The 20,268-nt window shown below is 38.0% G+C and overlaps 1 protein-coding gene across 3 annotated transcripts in view; it reads right to left on the bottom strand.

Moving 5' to 3' along the window:
• Nucleotides 1–20,268, bottom strand: part of BCAT1 (branched chain amino acid transaminase 1) — a 106,471-nt gene that overhangs the window by 34,562 nt on the left and 51,641 nt on the right. For all 3 annotated transcript variants that reach the window (XM_019452230.2, XM_019452229.2, XM_019452231.2), the window contains exons 4-5: nucleotides 19,579–19,689; nucleotides 17,096–17,215 (exon numbers count right to left, since the gene is read on the bottom strand). In XM_019452230.2, the coding sequence (XP_019307775.1) occupies nucleotides 17,096–17,215; nucleotides 19,579–19,689 (231 nt within the window). The remainder of the gene's footprint in view (nucleotides 1–17,095; nucleotides 17,216–19,578; nucleotides 19,690–20,268) is intronic.

Genomic DNA, 20,268 nt, shown 5'->3' with positions numbered 1-20,268 from the left:
CATGAAAAGAACTCTGCGACTTTACTGCAAATGGTCACACTGCTTCAAGGGTGAAAATAAATAAAAGTTAACTGCATCAGGAAGGGAGCTTTGGGACTGGGTTTGCTTCTACCCTCAGGAACCTTTATTTGTTTTCTCTGAATTCTCCCTTCTATCCTGGAAAACAATTTAAATTCTGTGCTATTGCTGCAATTAAGAGTAAGTTCTTTTATAATATTAATTAAATGGCAGTAAACACACTTCTATGATGACAAGGTCAGTCTTCTATTCAAATAAAGCAAAAACCACACAAATAAAGAGAAGTTATGAAAGACCACATCTGATAAGTAATGTAAATCAGTTTCATTAAGTTTCATTTCCTTATGAACATTGTTGGTTTTTTTAAATTCTTTTTGCTAGTTTCCTGGATTATTTTAATATATAAGGAATTGAAAAATGGCTTTAAAAAAAAAAGGCCAGGGGAAATGGAGAATATAAAATCTCATAGAGGTAAAGTATGTAACTTCTCAAGGGACCACACTGACTTAGCTTGATATTCTGATGTGTACCAAAAATACTCATCTTACTTTATATTATACCTCACAAACACATAAAGGTATTCAATGCATGTATATTTTGCACAAAATAACAAGACACTCGGGTGTGATGGAAAATAAAGTGACACGTTCCAGTGAAAATTACCACTTCTGAGTCAGTCAGAAAATTAGTGCATAAAAAGACAGGATTTCAGAGGTTATGTGAATGATGGCAGGAAGTGCTTTGAGAGCTGAGAAAGGTACTATTAGTCCTTGTGGCGTGGAAGGCAGAGAAACACAGTAGCAGTGTGGAAACTTCAGAAAAATTGTTGTTGTTGTTTTTTTAACATTCATTTATTTTTGAGAGATAGATCGTGGGTGGGGTAGGGGTAGGGAGAGGTAGACCTAGAATCTGAAGCAGGCTCCAGGCTCTGAGCTGTCAGCACAGAGCCTGCGGGGCTCAAACCCACGAAGTGTGAGATCATGACCTGAGCTGAAGTTGGATGCTTAACTGACTGAGCCACCCAGGCACCCTGAAAAATTCTGGTTAAGCAAGACAAATACGGGACAGAAGAAATAAGATAATTGGGAATAACAGGGACATTTTTCAAACAGAGTGGCATGACTTTTTTTAATCCCCAAAGGATCCTAATTTATTTTAGAGGGGAAAATGGTAAAGAATATTGGATTGAGGGGTTCTATAAGAGATACAGAGAGGGCCAGTGGTTCATGCAAAGCTTTGAGCATGTGAGTCACAAATTCATGACCTTTTGGCAGGAAAAACTAGTTGGTCTGGTGAAAGATTAAAAAAAAAAAAAAAAAAAAAAACACCTCAGTAATTACACAGTTTTTGGTTTCTAAGACATTTCACAGGTTTTACCTTATATGATCAAACAGTCCTAAAAGTTAAGGGTTATAATTCCTGATTTTTACATAGGCTCCAAACAAATGATTTGCCCAAGGTCAGTTATTAAGCTCTAGATCTTCTGCTCTTAGTCCAGAGCTCTTTTTGTAGTGCTGAAACTTAAAACAATAAGTGAAGGACCCAAGATTTCTTACCCTAGAGAGGGTTCAAACTGGGGCCTCACTTCCTTTCACCTCAGCCTTCAGCAGGGCCCTCACACTCTAGGCACCCCATGCTCAAACCACACTGGCCCCTTTCAGTTCCTCACTTTTCTGCCTCTACATGGTTTCCTGAACTATTCTACCTACCCAGAATGCTCTCTGCTCCCCTGTTATGGACTGAAATGTGTCTGCCCCCAACATTATATATTGAAGCCCTAACCCTCAATGTGACTACTTTTTGAGCTAAAGTTTTTAAGGAGGTAATTAAGGTCAAATGAGGTCAAAAGATTAGGCCCTAATCCAACAGGACTAGTGCCCTTATGAGACGAAGAGACATTAGAGCATGAGCTCTCCACTCCCTCTGCACACACAGAAGGCTCTGGGAGGACACAGTGAAGTGGACGTCTATGGGGAGACCTTACCAGAAACCAACCCTGCTGGCACTTTGATCTTGAACTTCCAGCCTCCAAAACTGTGAGGAAATAAATTCTGGTATTTGAGATGCCTAGTCTGTGGGATTCTGATATGGCGGCCACAGCAGACTAAGACATGCCCTCTCTTTCTGAAGTAATATAAATCCTTCAATCTCAATTTTTACTGTGATTTCAGAAAATGAGCCTTCTTCACAAGGTTAGGTGCTTGTGTTACATGCTATTACAGCACCGTGTACTTCCGTACATTTAGATAAAATGTCCATCACACCTTCTTACAAATGCTTCTTTAATTCCCTACCTCTTACAAATCTGTACACCCCATGAAGACCATCTTTGTCCCCTACACAGAGCATTGTACATTGTTATACCAGGTTCACTACGTTTTTGTTCAATGACTCTCCATATTAATAAGATGTTGTTTATAGAAAGGGGTTGTGAAAACAACCTAGGGGACTTATTTGCCATATTTGAATTATTTTGATTAAAAAAAAAATCTGATGCTAATCCTTGTATGTTACGCTGACACCACAGAGAAATTGTTCCTTTGTCCCCTGATTTCCTTTAGTGCTGGCCTCTAAACTAACAGAATTTATATGTAGACATTCAAAGAATACCATGGGAAGAAGCTAAAGTCCAGAATTTTTCTGAGGCTTGCTCTAAAATGGGTAGAGGATATCAGTCCTGGTCAAATAGAAAGACAATATATATTGAACACTTGACAAAAAGAAGGTTAGCACTTCATTCTTTTTTTAGTTTTTAAATAAGAATGATCTTAAACTTTGGGATGCCCGGGCGGCTCAGTCAGTTGAGCGTTGGACTTCAGCTCAGGTCATGATCTCACGGTCTGTGAGTTCGAGCCCCACGTCGGGCTCTGTGCTGACAGCTCAGAGCCTGGAACCTGCTTCAGATTCTGTGTCTCCCTCTCTCTCTGCCCCTCCCCTGCTTGTGCTCTGTCTCTCTCTCTCTCAAAAATAAACATTAAAAAAAAAGATCTTAAACTTTAAAAAACACACAGTTTAAAAAAAAAAACCTAAAGATAAGGAGAAAACAACCAAAAGAACACCTACCTGTCATGTCTAAAGTTAAACGCAATGATAGTTCCTGCTCACAGGGTCAGTGTAAGAATTAGATAACCTGTGGAAAGCACCCATAACCTCATCTTGTTCAAGCATCCAACAAATAGCGATTGTTATTGCTTTTATAAATAATCATTTATAACTGGTAAATAAATTCAATATGTACCAACACGCAGGGCATGAAGGTGACATTAAGATGACTATAGATGGGACCATGGAACTACATTCAATGCTCAATGTTGGAATTGTGGTGAATGAACACTTAGGAAAAAGGATCATTATACCAATATCTTGGGGAATACAGCTTGGTTATATTCAAAATCAATCCTAAAGAGAAATTTCAGCATGGATTATTAAACAAATGGTCCAGAAAATTCAATAGAGAAGTACCCAGGAGGAGCCAGAATGAGTCCCTCTTTAGAAAAACCACGCTTCATTTCCCTTTGTGAAATGACTTGATGGGGGGGGAGGGGGGGGTTGTCAAACTTCAGGCTGCTTCCTGTTTTCTAAAAAGTTTTATTGGAATACATGCATTCATGCATTTATGTGCTGCCTACTGAAGTTTTTGTGCTACAAAGGCAGAGACAAGAAGCTATCTGGCTTCACAGGCAAAGTTTGCTGGCCCCTTCTCCAGAGGATAGGAAAATGCTACACGTACATTTTCCTTGTACCAAGAATGGCCTCAAAACCAAGGTCTCCTCACTGACCTAGCCTCAAGCACTCAGACTTTGACTTTGTGATTCCATCCAATTTGGTTCTATTGTCTGGGCCAAGCACACAATGGGCCCGGAATAGAGAGACAGTTTAGACCAACACAGGGAGCTGACAACTACCCTGAGATGCTCCCCAAATAGGCAAGTCCCAACCCAGCTGACCAAATGAGAAAGAGGATCCTGAGTGGGCTGGTGCACGGGAAAGGATGTTACACTGAAGGGAGCCCCAAGAATGGACTATTGGATATGGCAAATGGAGGTCCTTGGTGATCTTGACAAGCATATTTCAGTGGGGGTTCAGGGGGCTGAAAGGCTGAATGTCATGGATTCGAGAGAGAACAAGGGAGAGGAGGTTATGAAGGGGACTATGTACAAGTCTTGTGGGGCATTCTGTGACACAGTGGAGCAAAGAAACGGATGTACTCTACCTCTGTCACCTTTATATGGTCACGTATCACTGCCTGTCAGTACTGTCACCCTCAGAAGTAGAACCATGACAAAGGTAGAGCTTGGGAAATCTTTTGAATATTTTAACAATCAATTTTCCCTTTTCTCTGGATAATTCCATCAGCTTAGAAATATGCCATTGTATCTCCCATCTAAAACAAACACATTCCCTTTACCGCATGTCCCCCTCCAGGACATCCATTTCAGCAAGGACCTTTGTGTTGCCAAATCCAAGAATCAGTCCTTGGACCTCACTTCTCTGGTCCCGTGGGCAGGATTTGCCAGAACTGATCACTGCTTCCATGTCTTTCACTTGCCTTCCAGTTCACCAAGCCCTCTTGTTTTTCTTTCTACCTAGCAGGCTGCTACTTCTCAGACTTCTTAGCTGATTCCTTTTTATCTCCCTTTCTTCTAAATGCTGTGGCTTGCCCAGGACTTAGTCCTCACCTTCTTTTCATCAGTGTCTACATTTCTTCTCTTAATAACTTCATTCCAACCCTTAACTTTAAAGGCGTTTTATGTTAAACACTAGAATGTATGACTTAAATTCCAAACACTCCCCTGAATTTCAGACTTGTAGATCTACCTACCACTTGGTAACTTGAGCTTAAGTTACCATGTCCAAACCTGAACTCTAGATTCTACCCATCATCACCTCCAACAAATATGCATGAAAAACCTTTTCCCTCACTCTTCCCCATCCCAACAAATGGTCACTACCCAGTTGCTCTGACCCAAAGGAAAATTTGACCTTTCTCCTCTCATATTCACATCCACTCTGTCAGAAAATTTTGGGAGCTACAATAAATATCCTTGAAGATATGCCTTCATGTGAACTAGGGGATATGTCTACAGCATAAATTCCTTGAAGAAAGCCTGCACTCTTAAGATTCCCAAATTTAACTATCTCATTTTATTCAATTTACTAATAATAGTTCTTATGTTTGTCCTGATCAACAGGACACTAGCTGCATAAATTATTCTGCCATATTTCATAGATCCTAAGATGTTAATTTTTCCTCACATTAACATGTCTGAAATCCAGGCTCGGCATTTTACAATTGCTTTTGGCTCAGTATACTCATGGTAAAGCCGGCATTACCAGACTTGGAATTAGCTGTTCATACTGATGGTACTTCCAATGGCTTATGGGCATTGGTGATGTCATATGTGTTAATTGTCATTTAAAATGTCTTTAAAAAGTTATGGTATGACTTGGCCCTGAAAGAAAAATTATCGCAGAGAAAGGTGCAAATACACGCAGGGCATGTATTTGATATTAGTGAAACAAATATCTGTATTAATATCAAACACCTGCAATTCAATATTTTCCTACAAAGCAACAACCAGTCTTCTCATGGGACCCGCAGTAGGAAGACATCCATATGAAGATAAATCTGTGTTAGCTTTTGTTATTAAGATATATGCAAAAATAAAAAATGCCTATCATAAGCCAAGCAGCACAACTGATGGCCGGAAGAATTGCAGATGTTCTCTGAAAACACACATTTAAAAAATAAATAAAAGGCTGGTATGATTAATTCATGACTCAGGAAGGTACTGCATCATAGTTTAGCAATGTTTTCCATTTCAGTGCATAAATAACAGGGTGACATATAATTTATGGCATCCTGTATTCAATTAAGTAATATATATGTACGATGGAATGCCTTGCAGCTAAGAAAGTGGATAAAATAGAGGTAGATCCATATGTACTAATGTGGAAGAATCTCTAAGACAAATAGTGAATACAAAAACAAGAATACAAACCAGAGTGTTCATAGTATGGCTGCCATTTATGTAGAAATGAGAGAGAAACAAACAAGGGGAGAGGGGGAGAGGGAGAGAGGGAGAGAGGGAGAGAGGGAGAGAGAGAGAGAGAGAGAGAGAGAGAAGGTACAGCTGAGGAGCCAAACAAACTTCATCTATGGGAAACTTAACACATCAACAGCTGGCATTGTAAATCAGGCAAGAAAAGACAGACCACTCAATAAATAGTAATGGAATAACTTGTCATCCATATGGAGAAAAATAAAATGGAGTCCTTCACAAAAAGTTCACTTCCAAATGGATTTCATTTAAATGGAAAAGCACAAGTATGACCTTGGAGTAAGGAAGAATTTCTTTAAAACACATAAAAGCCACAAAACATACTGAAAAAATAATTTAATTACATTAAAAATAAGTACTTCTGTTTTCTAAAAGATACCAGTAAGTGGGGTGCCTGGGTGGCTCAGTCAGTTGAGAGTCTGACTCTTGGTTTTGGCTCAGGTCATGATCTCACAGTTCATGGGAACGAGCTCCATGTAATCAGTGCTGAGCCTGCTTGGGATTCTTTCTCCCTCTCTCTCTGCCCCTCTCACACTGCTTCCTGCCTCAAGATAAATAAACTTAAAAATAAATAAATAAATAAATAAATAAATAAATAATACCAGTAAGAGTGTGAAAAAGCAAAACACAGACACAAAAGCAAGACACAGACTGGAACACTATTTGTAATACTTTATCTGACAAAGAATTGTGTCACAGAATGGAAACTTACTTATGAAACAAATGTACCTCTGACAAAGAATTTATATCTAGAACATATAAAGACTCTAAAAAAATTAAAAAGACAAATCAATTTTTTTAATGGCAAAAGATTTGCAAAGATACTTCCAAAAAGGATTTCTAATAGCCAATAAATATAAAAAGGTACTCAATGTAATCTATCTCAGAGAAATAAAAATTAAAACCACAAGGAGATAAGACTACATATATCAGAATGGGTAAAATTAACAAGACACTACCAGTGTTAGCAAGGATAAGAAGCAAATAGAATTTTCATACATTGCTGGTGGGAGAATAAACTGGTATAAGCATTTTGGAACACCATTTGGCAGTATCTAGTAAAGCAAAAACACATCTAACTCTTAGGTAAATACCAAAGAAAAGTGGTACAAATGTTCACCCTAAGATGTGTATAAGGATGTGCACAGCAGCTTTATCTATAATAGTCAAAAGTCAGAAACAACCCAGATGTCCATCTATAGTAAAACAACCCCATATTTGGGGGCAGGAGGTAAAAAGGAGGAGAGAATAAAGAATTAAGTACATGCCACATGGTTACTTGACTCTGGGGAGGGAAGGGGAATCAACAGAGAAGGGTACACACAGGGTTTCAACTGTACTAGTCATGTTCTGACCCCAGTTGTACTGTCATGTTCTAATCTTCACTGGGCATTATGTGCACAGATTTTCATTCTAATTCTCTTTAAACTCTATGTGTGTGTGAGAACGTGTGTAAAAATCTTTGAGCTTTGGCAAAACTTGCACAAAGAATTACCTCTAGTTTTGGATTATCAAAAGTATGTTATGATTAATAGCATTGTATGAAAGCAGATTAAACACTTAAAGCTCTCTGTAGCAGGCTAGGGGTGAGGTAGATGGAATATTTTCCTATTTTTTTTTTTTCTGTTCCCCCAAGAGGAATTTTGAGAAGATATCTTACACATAGCTAAGGCTCAACAAATGCATTTTGAATTGGATTAATATTCTTTAACATCTTTCATCTCTCTCCATTTATGAGTGTTTTAAGTCTTCTAAAATGCAACCAAAGTGCAAATATAGGTTTGTGATCAAAAAATTTTGAAAATTTTTGAAGATTTTGAAAATCCTTGCAATCTTAGCAATTTGAAGTTTTTTGCTCTCACCATATCTATGGGAAGAGAGAGGCAGGAGGTGATAAATTTGGAAGGTAATCATTTTGGTGTTCTAATTTCTGTTCTGTTCTATCATTTATAAGTTATTTAGCAAGACATCTCCCTTTCTGTATCTCTATTCCATCTTCTACCAAATGGAGATAGTAATAGTTAATCCATAGGGCTATTGTGAGGTGTAAGTATCATAGTATCTATAAAATTATGAGGCACATTGTGTAGCATAAGGTTAGTCTTAATAAATATTGTATTCTTCCTCATTTCTGACCACTTGGGAGTGAGAATTGTGGACTATTAAAATATTTTCTATTTTCTCCTCTATTTTTTTTAACAAAACAAAACCCAGGGGAAAAATGTAAATATAAATGTTTACAGACTATAGGAAGACATTTTAAGAGTGTTAAGTTCTACTCACAGACTAAGCTCAAGTATAAATGCCCTGAATTCTAGCTTTTGAGTCTATTCCAATTCCTTCTATCACTCCCTTTAAAATAAAGTGAAGTAGGAGTAATTTAAATCTTTTTTTTTTTAAACAATGTGTGCCAAGTGACCATAACCAAGGTATGCAATTAAACTCACAGTTAATTTATATACAGCTAAAGCAGTTTCTTGTCTTTCCAAACCCTGCTCAATGTAGAAGGAAGCAAAAGAAACCATTCTGAATTTGTGTTACACTTATTTATTCTGTTATTTAAAGTAAAAAATACAAAGCAAAAAAAAATTACTTCTAGTTTTGTAAAAAGAAACACACAATGTATGTTTCAATGACAAACACATGTAGGCAGGCAGAGGTATGAATATGTACCACTAGAAGAATCTAAGAAAAGCTGACAACAGGAATTGTGGAAGGAGGAAAACTGTGGAACTCTGGATCAGAATGATAGTGGGAAGGAAGCTTCTTTATCTTTGTTTACCTTTCGTACTGAGTTTGTTACCAGATGTTTTTCCCTCCCCCAATCTCACCTTTAAAATCCCAGAAAAATACCCTTGTGCACTGTTGGAGGGAATGTAAAGTGGTACAGTCACCATGGAAACAGTATGGAGATTCCCAGAAACATTAAAAATTGAAATACCATACGATCCACTGATTCCACTTCTGAGTACTTATCCAAAAAAAAAATGAAAACATGAACTCAAAAAGATATATGTACCTCTGTGCTTACTGCACATTATTTATAACAGCCAAGACACAAAAACAAACTAAGTATCCACTGATGGATGAATAGATAAAGATGTGGTATACATATACAACGGAATATTACCCAGCCATGAAAAAAAGAAGGAATCCAGCCTTGCAACAACATGGATGGAACTTGAGGACATCATGCTAAGTGAAATAAGTCAGACAAATACTGGATGATCTCACTTATGCTTGGAACCTAAAACAAAAATGAAAACACACACAAAACGAGCTCATAGATACAGAGAACAGATTGGTGGTTGCCAGAGGCAGGGGGTAGAAGAAATGGGTGAAGGGGATCAAAATGTACAAACTTCCAGATACATAGTAAGTAAGTCCTGGGGAGGTAACTTACAGCATGGCGACTACAGTTAATAATACCATATCGCGAACATTTGAAAGTTCCTAAAAGAGTAAATCTTTCAAGTTCTCATCATAAGAAAAAATATTTTGTAACTATGTATGGTGATGGAAGTTAACTAGACTTATTGTGGTGATCAATTTGCAATATATGCAAGTATTGGGTCATTATGTTCTATATCTGATAGTTATACCTGAATTAAAAAAAAAATTGGGGGGTGACACCTGGATGGCTCAGTCAGTTGAGCGTCCGATTTCAGTTCAGATCATGATCTCATGGTTTGTGAGTTTGAGCCCCTCATCGGGCTTTGCACTCACAGCTCAGAGCCTGGAGCCTGCTTCAGATTCTGTGTCTCCCTCTCTCTCTGCCCTCCCCTGCTCTCTCTCTCTCTCTCTCTAAAATAAATAAACATTTTTAAAAATTTAAAAATTATTTTTAAAAATTCCTTTAAAAAAAAAATAAAATCCCAGAAATAGATTGGCAAGTTGGCATGTGAAAACTGATATTCCTAAATTTGGAAGTATTGTAACTGAATATGTGTATATGTGTGTTATATAACACATGTGTGCATTGTGTGATTATGTGTTATGTAATGCATAATATATAACATATTATAAAACCTGGAGTGATTATGTCAAATATAATTGGGAGCAAAAAAGCAGTTAGCTCAGAGAAGGGAAGGAAATAGACACAAAGGTGGACTGATAACAGAACAATATGGGAAAGATCTGAGTAGCCCCGTCTGTTATTTCCACACTAACCACTGTGATTGAGCCACACCACATTTCTTCACAGCACTGACCTCTACCTATCAGTACACGTTCATTTCATGGGTTTTATTATGAAAATGGGACTCCTGCCCTAGACACTGAGTTCCTTGAGAGCAAAACTGTGGCTTTTGCTCAGCACTGTATCCCTAGACCCAACCCCACGACAGAGGGGCTAAGAGCACAGGGGTTCTTATTTCATGTCTTTGAGCCTCGGTTTCCTTATCTCTAAAATGACACCATAAGCTCCTACACACAGGGTTGTTTCAGCACAATGGAGGCAGCAAGCACTATGGCTGACACTTAGGAGAGCTTCATAATGCCAGGGGACGGTGACAGTGTCAGACCAATGACTGTATTTCATCAAAGAAAACCAGGACTTTCCTGAAAAGCAGAACCTTCCTAGATTGGGAAAGTAAGATGGGCCAAGGGCATCTGGTTGGGAAACACTCTTTAAAGAATTCCCTTGGTTGTACATTTTCAAACTGCTCAGTGCAGGACCATATAAGGCAACAGGGAAATGGAATCCTAGTAAGACAACTGGGACAGGTGTGGCAGGTGTCTGGCAGGAACAACGTTGCAGCGGTTAGAAGTGATGGACTGGAGGGGCACCTGGGTGGCTCAGTCAGTTAAGCGTCCGACGTTGGCTCAGGTCATGATCTCACGGTCTGTGGGTTCAAGCCCCGTGTCGGGCTCTGTGCTGACAGCTCAGAGCCTGGACCCTGCTTCGGATTCTGTGTCTCCCTCTCTGCCCCTCGCCAACTCACATGCACACTATATTCCTCAGAAATAAAAATTAATCATCAAAAAAATTGTTGAAAGAACGAAAGAATGAAAGAATGAAAGAAGTGATGGACTGGATATACACACAGTAACCTGGACAGAAATGAAAAACAATGTGCCTTGGGAAAATGTTAAGAAACACAATGAGATCTGTAGAACAAAACCATTTACATAAACGAAAATGCCAGGCATACAAAGTAATGAGAAATACTTAAAAACACATACAAACCAAAAGAATATTCATTCAATACATGATAATGATTTCCAATGGGGGAGAAGGAGATGAGATGAGACTGGGGAATGAAGATGGAAGGGAATCAAGAAACCAAGAGAAAGACCTCAGCGCCCATGATGGGAAGGTGCCCTGAACTGAGAGGTAGAATTATTAACTGGCTGCACCACACTCCAAGGGTAGAAATGAAGATGACCACAAGAAGCATCCCCTGTGATAATGATGCAGTGGAAGGGGCTGTCCACTGGTATGAGTAGACTGATGAGAACAAGCTGATCATCACAAGCTGCAATCAATGCAAATAAGCTGGATCTCGGAAAACCAACTCAAAATTTGAAGATACTTAGACGGGGCCATTAATGCTTGTTAAGTTATGCAAATGAGAATTTAATACTGTTTGTAACCAGTGTAGTGAATAAATATCTCAAATAGGATCGCAAAAGAGCACATTAAAAGTGTGGACGAGGAGCACCTGGGTGGCTCAGTCAGTTGAACATGTTGAACTCTTGGTTTCGGCTCAGGCCTGATCTCATGGTTCAGGAGATCGAACCCTGTGTCCAGCTCTGTGCTGACAGCACAGAGCCTGCTTGGGATTCTTGCTCTCAAAAATAAATAAACATTAAAAAAAAAATTAAATTGTTGGGACGCCTGGGTGGCTCAGTCAATTGAGCGACCAACTTCGGCTCAGGTCATGATCTCATGGTCCATGAGTTCGAACCCCTGTGTCATGCTCTGTGACACAGAGCCTGGAGCTCAGAGCCTGGAGCCTGCATCAGATTCTGTGACTCTGTCTCTCTCTGCCTATCCCCCGCTTGCTCGCTCGCCCCTCCTTCTCTCAAAAATAAATAAACATTACAAAAATTAAAGTGTAGACAAAACCCAAGTTAACGATCACTAATTGCTGCTGTAACTAGTTGTCAAATCTGTTCAGATTCTTTCATCTATAGAGGCTACAGAATGAAGAGAAAAGATGGGAAGATATAAGATGTATAAGCATAAATAAAGGCAGTGAATAAAGGGAATTCTTTTCATGGGAACTGTTATGATTATAGGTTACATTATATGGGTGATATGAAGATTTTACAAGGTGATAAAAGGAAAAGAAAGACATGTCTACGAAATTTATGTCCTTAAGCTCCCTACGCAGTGAACCAGAAATCAAGGAGTGGACCATTTGGCAGCAGGAGTTTTGTAAATGTGAGCTCTAATGAGAATGTCATACTGACAGATTTCCAGAAGATGTGAACGGGGAGAGTGTTTTATGTGAAGTGACTGAAAATGCTCTGCACTGTTCAGATTGTATTCTGTGCATCTGAGGCTGGAATTGACCAAAAGCAGACTGCCTCTCTAGTTGAGCTCAAGCGCACAAATTTATTTAGGGGCACTCTGAATGCAGAAGTAGGAGTTAACTGAATATGAGGAATTCATCAACCTCCACATGAGCGAAGGTCAGTTGATCTTGGAGTACAGCTGAAAAAAAGTCCAATCTACTGGTAGCTTACACATCTGTGGCAGTCAGCCTGGGACCTCGTCAAAGGGGCTGGGTGAGCTGACTCTTAACCATCAGACCCGACCCTTCCTGTGACACTGCTTCTCAGCCCTGCTATTATGCAGTGCTGCCTCCAGTGAGATGAGATGGCACTGAGAGAAACTGGAAAGTGAAAGGCTGAGAGCCATGACCATACAAGAGGATTCCAGAGTTCATGGCTGTGCGTATTTTGCTACAGACTATGGTCAAATCACCTGTACACTTAGAATCACTGACAAAATAAAGCCTGTGTCTGTTTGTACGTTCATATAGCTGCACCTGCCTGGAGCTACCAAAGAGAGTGAAGTTTGATAAAACATGTTAAAATCAGCGAAACTCAGCTTTTTTAGATGTAATGTTCGGTATCCGGTACTGAACCTGACAGTCATATAATTTTTGCTTCTTGTCTGGTAAAGTGAAAATTTAGAAACTGTTCATGTAAATGTTCTTTATTTAAATATTACAATTTCAGATTTTATCTTAAATTCTAATTGACACATAATCAGCTGTGGTCTGAAGCATTCTACAGCTTTTAGCTTCTAATTACCTACAAATACTCAGAAGATATTAAAGGGATGCTGAAATTTTTTTTTTTTTTAAGTAGGCTTCAGGGGACACCTAGGTGGTTCAGTTGGTTGAGTGTCTGACTTGATTTCCGCTGAGGTCATGATCTCATGGTTGGTGAGATCGAGCCCTGCACTGGGCTCTGTGCTGACAGTGTGGAACCTGCGTGGGATTCTCTCTCTGCCCCTCCCCTGGTCACATTCTCCCTCTGTAAATAAATATATAAACAATCAAACACTTAAGAAATAAATAAGTACAGTAGGCTTCAGGTGCAGCATGGAGCCCAATGATGGGCTTCAACTCACGACCCCGAGATCAAGACCTGAGCTGAGATTGAGAATTGGACACTCAACCACCTGAGCTACCCAGGCACCCCTGAAAAATCTTTTGGTAACATGAATGATTTTACTCTCTAATTTAAGCCTGTTACAAAAGGTTTATGTATTCATGTTTAGTATTTTGTTTAATAATATGAACCTTATAGAAAAAAAATATTTTTTTAATTTCTACCCACTGGCAGCCTGGTATTTTTTTATTGGCAATCTCTACTCACTGGTTACATACTACTAGCTGATTATAAATGTTCCAATAAAATACTTTCCTGTTTATTACAATCCTAAACCTAAAAGGATTTTAATAATGGATCCAATTATTATCAAAGGCCAGAAGACATATGACAAACTGTACAAATACATTCATACATAGGTATTACCTATGAAAATTGGTAAAAATGAAGGGTCAGTTAATTATAAAACATGTAAAGAAGCATCATATTGCAAATATAATGAAATTCAGAAGTTGGTATTAGAGTCACTGTCTCAGTACATGGCAGCTACCAAATTGTACTAGGCATGAGAAGGAATGATTAATATTTGAATGTTATATCATGGCCCCTGAAAGTGATAACAACACCCTGCCCTTGGGATGACACTGAGCTTTCAAAGATATAAATATTTCTACCTGGTGCCAGTTTACAATCCCTGGAGCAAATAAAGCATTCAAGACTGCTAGACATACGCTTAATTCTTTCACAAGGTTTGAGATGGTGATACTCTTGAAAGTAGTTAAGAAATCCCTGGAGAGTTTGTTTAAATGCAGAGTCTCTGATCCTGGCTCCACAGATTTAGATTATTTGGATCTGGGCTGGAGCTCAATACAAATAAATTTGTTGTTCAACACTGAATATTCTATACACATAAGGGAATATCATACCTGGGAATAGAGATCGACTAGGGGGTGATATCACTTAATAAATGACCCCAACATATATTTGCTCATTCAAAGAAATCAAAATACCTCTTTGATCGAAGACTGCCTTAATCAGTTAATCTACTCATGAAAAGAACATGAAAAAAAAAAATGGATTTCAGCCACAGTAGATAAGACCAAAACATCAGATAACTGATATGGAGGTTGAGCCCACAATTATTCTGTGAAGCCAGTGACAAGACAGAACCCTCACAAAACCAAGTAACGTAAAAAGGGCAGCAAAAGTTAGTCATCCCTGATGAAGTAATCCCAGTGAACCAGAAGTCATTGAGACTAAGCCAATACTCCAGCCAATACTTCACTTATTAATGCAACCACCATGAAAAGACAGTGCATGATAATTACCAGACTAGATTATATAACATCTGTGTAGAGTACAAATGCCTAAATCCATGTTTTATTGAACATTATTTGTATTATGCTCATTTCTGAATTATAGGTGATTTTTTTTCTGCCTACACCATTAATTAGAAAAATTCTAGTTGATATAAATATACCAACCAAATATAAATAATGTTGACACATCAAATGATATCAATTATTTCCTTCAATTCTTACCCTATTGCTTATAAAGCAGATTTTTAAAAATTCTTGACTCTGAGGCCCAAGGCATGATCAAATATGTAAGCTGGCAGAGTGGAAGAGAACTACTTGGCATGGCTTTTGTCACCAAGAGTCTTAAATATGGGCAGGCATCAGAATTACCATTCTGATTTACTCAATGAAAATCTCTGGGGATGGGAGTCAACACATATATTTTAAAAAATACTTGGGTAATTCAAATACAAAAAGTTGAAGACTGCCAATAGAGGGGATTATTGTGACAACAGGCTAGACTATAAAATCAGATTTAAAAGGTGGTCTAACTCTAGATTATAGGATTCCGGGACTCTAAACAATTTGCTAAATCACAGAACTAATTATGCTAGAAAACTACAGACCAATACCTTTTAGGAGCATTGACATACATTCTTAACAAAATACTTGCAAACTGAATACAAGATATAATACTAATTATTCACCATAACCAAGTAGGATTTAGTCCAGGAATGCAAGGTTGTTTTAAAACCAAAAAATGAATACACTATAATTATAGAATGAAGAACAAGATCACAATCATGTCAAGACATATAGAAAAATCATTCAACAAAATCCAACATCCATTCGTGACAAAAATTCTCAACAAACTCAGAATAGAAGAATTAGATCTTACAGTGGGAAACTACTTCGGGATAACAGGAAGACAGTGCTTCCAGATTAGTAAAAATGTTTCAACAAACATTAAAAATTGCTTCTTCCTATCCTAAAGTTACATAATATAAAAAAATAAAAAAATAAAATTATATAAATAAAAATATAAAATAGATTAAAAGTTCATTAATATTAAAATGCCAGAGACATAAGGAGCAGATCATTTTTTAAATTGTCCCAATTCTTTCAAGTTTGCTAGGGAGACTACAGTTCATGAAGTTCATTATCTAGATTCTTAATAGTCTTTCAAAGGCATCAAGAGGGTGTCAAAAGACCATTTAGGTATTTATTCTATGGCCTTCTATTTCCCTACTTCTTGCATCCAGATGGCATAGTAGAGAACTTGGTAAGCTTACAATTACTTAGTAGAGAACAGAATGGCTAGACTATAGTAAAAGCGTTATGTTTCCTCTCTATTCCTAAAGATCTCCATATGCTACCCACACTCAATCTCCCCCACCCATCAATTATCCCTTCGTATCACTCACTCTAAGAGGAAGGAGACAAGTGAGAGGGTCTTTATAGAACATACTCAACCCACACAAACGGCCTTAGCCTTTCCAGGCATGTCCTTTTGCAAGGGCCTCAGCCAGTAGAGTGTGGCTCACCAGCAGATCTTACAGCCATGCTGTTTAAAGCTACTACTCTCAAGTTCTAACCCTCCCATTGTGAACTTTATTTTCAACATTTCCTGTGAGGGAAGAGGGCCTTCCACTCCCAATCCTTAGTAATCCCAAGACTTCAGGAAAATGAAAATAAGAAGCAGCAGCTCTTCCTTCTCCAAATTTCAAAACCATTACCACTTCGACCTTGGAGAACTACTGCCAAGACGAGACATTACACTGAGGAATGCCTCTGAGGAAACTCAGAAAAATATTGAGGAAATCAATATTTGGTTAATCTTGATTAAAGGAAGACAAACAGCCTTGCTCATTGCTCATCTACGTTGGTAACTGTGGCTGCTGCTTCTGTGCCACAATGGTGGAATCAAGTAGTTGTGACAGAAACCAAATGGCCCACAAAGCCTCATATATTTACCATCCGGTCCTTTAAAGAAATGTTTGCCAACACCTAATCTTGATAATCAGGAGAAAGGAGTCATTTATGATGTTGCTGGTGGCCCTTTCAAACTATATGCTAGAAGTTTCACACAAGAATAAACAATGATAACTTGTCTACCAAAGTACCCCAAAAACAGGAGTTGGTTTGTACCTCAGTTCCAATGAATGTAGGACGAATATAGAGACTAGCAGTTGTTGAATAGGGGACCCATTCTTGATCCAGTTTCACAAGCTGTTGAATGCACTCTAAAAGTTCTTCCTTGTCAAATACCTGAAGGAACGTAAAGCATAATGAATAATGGGATTTTCTTCCACTGGAGCAATAAGAAATGATCCTCACGAAAGCTTTAGACTGTTAAAAAAAAAAAAAAAAAAAAAGCAGTAATAATAAAACCAGACAAGAATTTTTTTTCTGTGTTTTTTTTTTCCACCAAAATTGTGATGGCATGATGGATTATCCATATGGAGGAGATAAAATGTTGGATCCCTACCTCTTACTGTAGCTAATATCAACTAGAGTTGGATTATATACTTAAATACGATAAGACATTAAGACTTTTATGGAGTAAACATTTTAAAATACCTGTGTCTCCTAAAGGTAGACAAGAATTCCTAAATCAGAGACATAAAGCACAAATCATAAAGGAAAAAAATGGGTAAAATTTGGCTATTTAAAACTTAATGATTTCTGTTCTTTAGAAGAGGTAAGAAGCAACAAATTGGGTAAAGTTATTCATAACACATAACTAACCAAGGATCATAACTTGAATATGTTAAGATATTCTGAAAATCAGTAAGAAAGACACAGATGACCCAACAGGAAAATGGGCAAAGGCAAAGGGCAGTTTATTTCTAAGGAGAAAAAGGTTTTCATGTACTAGATAGGTGACAGTATGTAAAATAAGTAATTTCTACTCGCTCAACAGGACAGAGAAACATACTGTCAGAGATGTATGTGATGGGTCATCCAAGACTGAAATGAGTCAGAAACACGCATGTGAACAAAACTCATGACATCAAGAACTGGCTATTTAAATGGGAACTTAGAACCAGGAATCATAGCACAGTATTATAGAAATCAGGATTGTCCATCATATAGGACATAGCATCACCCTGCATCACCTATAGGCATCTCTGGTACTGTTGTCTAGCGATAAGATTTAGTGGAAAGAGAACTTGACCAGGAATTAAATAGACTTGCACCCAGTTTCTTGCCATGTCCTTTTACTCTGTGACTTACGGCAAGTCATTTAACCTCTTAGGGCTCGAATTTTCTTCTAGTACAAAGGTGCTACTAAAATGTACAACATACACCTTCTTGGAAATGGCTTACTGTTATGATTCAACAGGCAAAGAATGTAAAACCATCAGACACAGTTTGTGGTAGAGCTGAGGTCCAAGAGATGTTACGTCCCTTTCCTCCTGTCCCCACTTTAAAGTATTTCCTGGTAATTTGTAATGGCACAAGAATTAAACAAGTTCAAAGAATTCACTGTAATTTCCCTTCTGGTACTATATTATGGCCTCTGAAGGAGGTAGGTGAAGCATGGGTTGCAAAAGTAGGAAGGAAAAGGAAGAACCTGGCTAAAAAGGAGTAGTTACTTGCGCTTCTTCAAAAGTACAGCTTGGGCTAGGTTCCTGAAAGTTAGATACACAGAATATGTAAAAGAAGAAAACAACTTCTTCAGCTCAGAAAGGCAGCCTGGTCACGTCTCAGGCAAGGAAAGTAATCTAAGACACCTCCTACCTTGATATGAGCCTTATAATCTAAATCCAACCCACTGTATAATGAATTCTGCTCTTTAACAAACAATGTTCTAGACAGGAACCAATGGCTATGACAAACCATTTTGATATCATTTAAAAAAAATAATAAAGCTTGGGGTAAAATATCAAAATAAGTCACTGCAAACTTGCTATTGCCCAAAGCAATTAGGCAAGATACTCCCAAAATATCTGTGTGGCACACCCTATTTTCCATTTCACATATTATAAATTCATAAGGTCTTCAAATTTTATTGATTTTAGTTTGAGGTACATTTTTCGTCCTTATCCTATTATCTCCTACATACATATTAATCCCCCACAGACACTCACAAAAAATAGGCTCTGGAATTGCTAATTTTTACCTCACTGATTACAAAGTAGATCAGAAGTAACTTCAGTGTTCACATGTTTGTACTGTATATCAATCTAAGTACAGTTGACTCTTGAACAACATGGGTTTAAATCGCACGGGTGCACTTGTATGTAGATTGATTTTTTTTTAATAAATATAATTCAGTACTGTAAATGTATTTTCTCTTCCTTATGATTTTCTTAGTAACATTTCCTTTTCTCTAGCTTACTTTATTACAAGAATTAAGTATATAATACACACAACATAAAAAATATGTGTTAATCAAGTGTTTATGTTTTGGTAAGGTTTCCAGTCAACAGTAGGCTCTCGGTCAAGTTTTTGGAGAGTCAAAGTTACAAACAGATTTTCAACCATGTGGGGGCCAGTTCCCCTGACCCCTGCATTGCTCAAGGGTCAACTACATTCAGAAATGATTTGTTCCATGGTAAATTCACAATGACCCATTACATTAAAAGAAAGAAACATACAAGAAACTCCTAAATCCACTCACATACCGGCAAAGTGGCCCTCACAGCAGATCGGTACATTCTATCCATGTTGAGGTTTGGCCGAAAGAGTCGAATTTTATTATCTACTCCTCGAAATGCCTTCAGTCCTTCGAATAACTAAAGATAAAAGAGAAATAAATCTTAGGGAATCATTAATGAAAATAATCTGTGTTTAAAAGACTGACTTTTCCATTGGCGCTCATCTTCTTCATCATGTAAAGTTGTTGACTTAGACCAAAGATCTCTAAATCTAGAAAAAGCCAGCAGTTGACAGGCTGGTTAGAGTAGCTGGGCTAAAAAGAACTTCTTTAAGGAAAAAAAAAAAAAAGAAGAAAGAAAAGAAAAAGAACTCTTTTAGTACCAAAAATCTGGTAGGAAGTCAAAGGTATCCCTTACCTAGGAGCCATACTACTAAATAACACTCAATGTAGGTGGGAAGAAAACATCTCCAATCACAAAACATGGCAAACTACCCAGACAATGAAAATGGAGGCAAAGAACCCATGGTACCCTGCTGCCCTAAACACCCATGCATCCTTTCATTTAATCGGGCTCATTCAAACTCTGGATAGTAAATAATCTAGATGTGACCAGGGTTGGTTTAGTCTCCCAAATCATAGAACCCAAGCAGCTCAAGACCATCCTGTGTTAGGGCCATGGCACCTTTCTCAAAATGGCGCCCCAGACAAACCACTG

The sequence above is a fragment of the Panthera pardus genome, unplaced genomic scaffold, assembly GCF_024362965.1.
Source record: "Panthera pardus isolate Hobbes unplaced genomic scaffold, ASM2436296v1 HiC_scaffold_6, whole genome shotgun sequence".
In the NCBI taxonomy this organism is placed as follows: Eukaryota; Metazoa; Chordata; class Mammalia; order Carnivora; family Felidae; genus Panthera; species Panthera pardus.
This window is presented reverse-complemented; position numbering and strand designations above follow the sequence as displayed.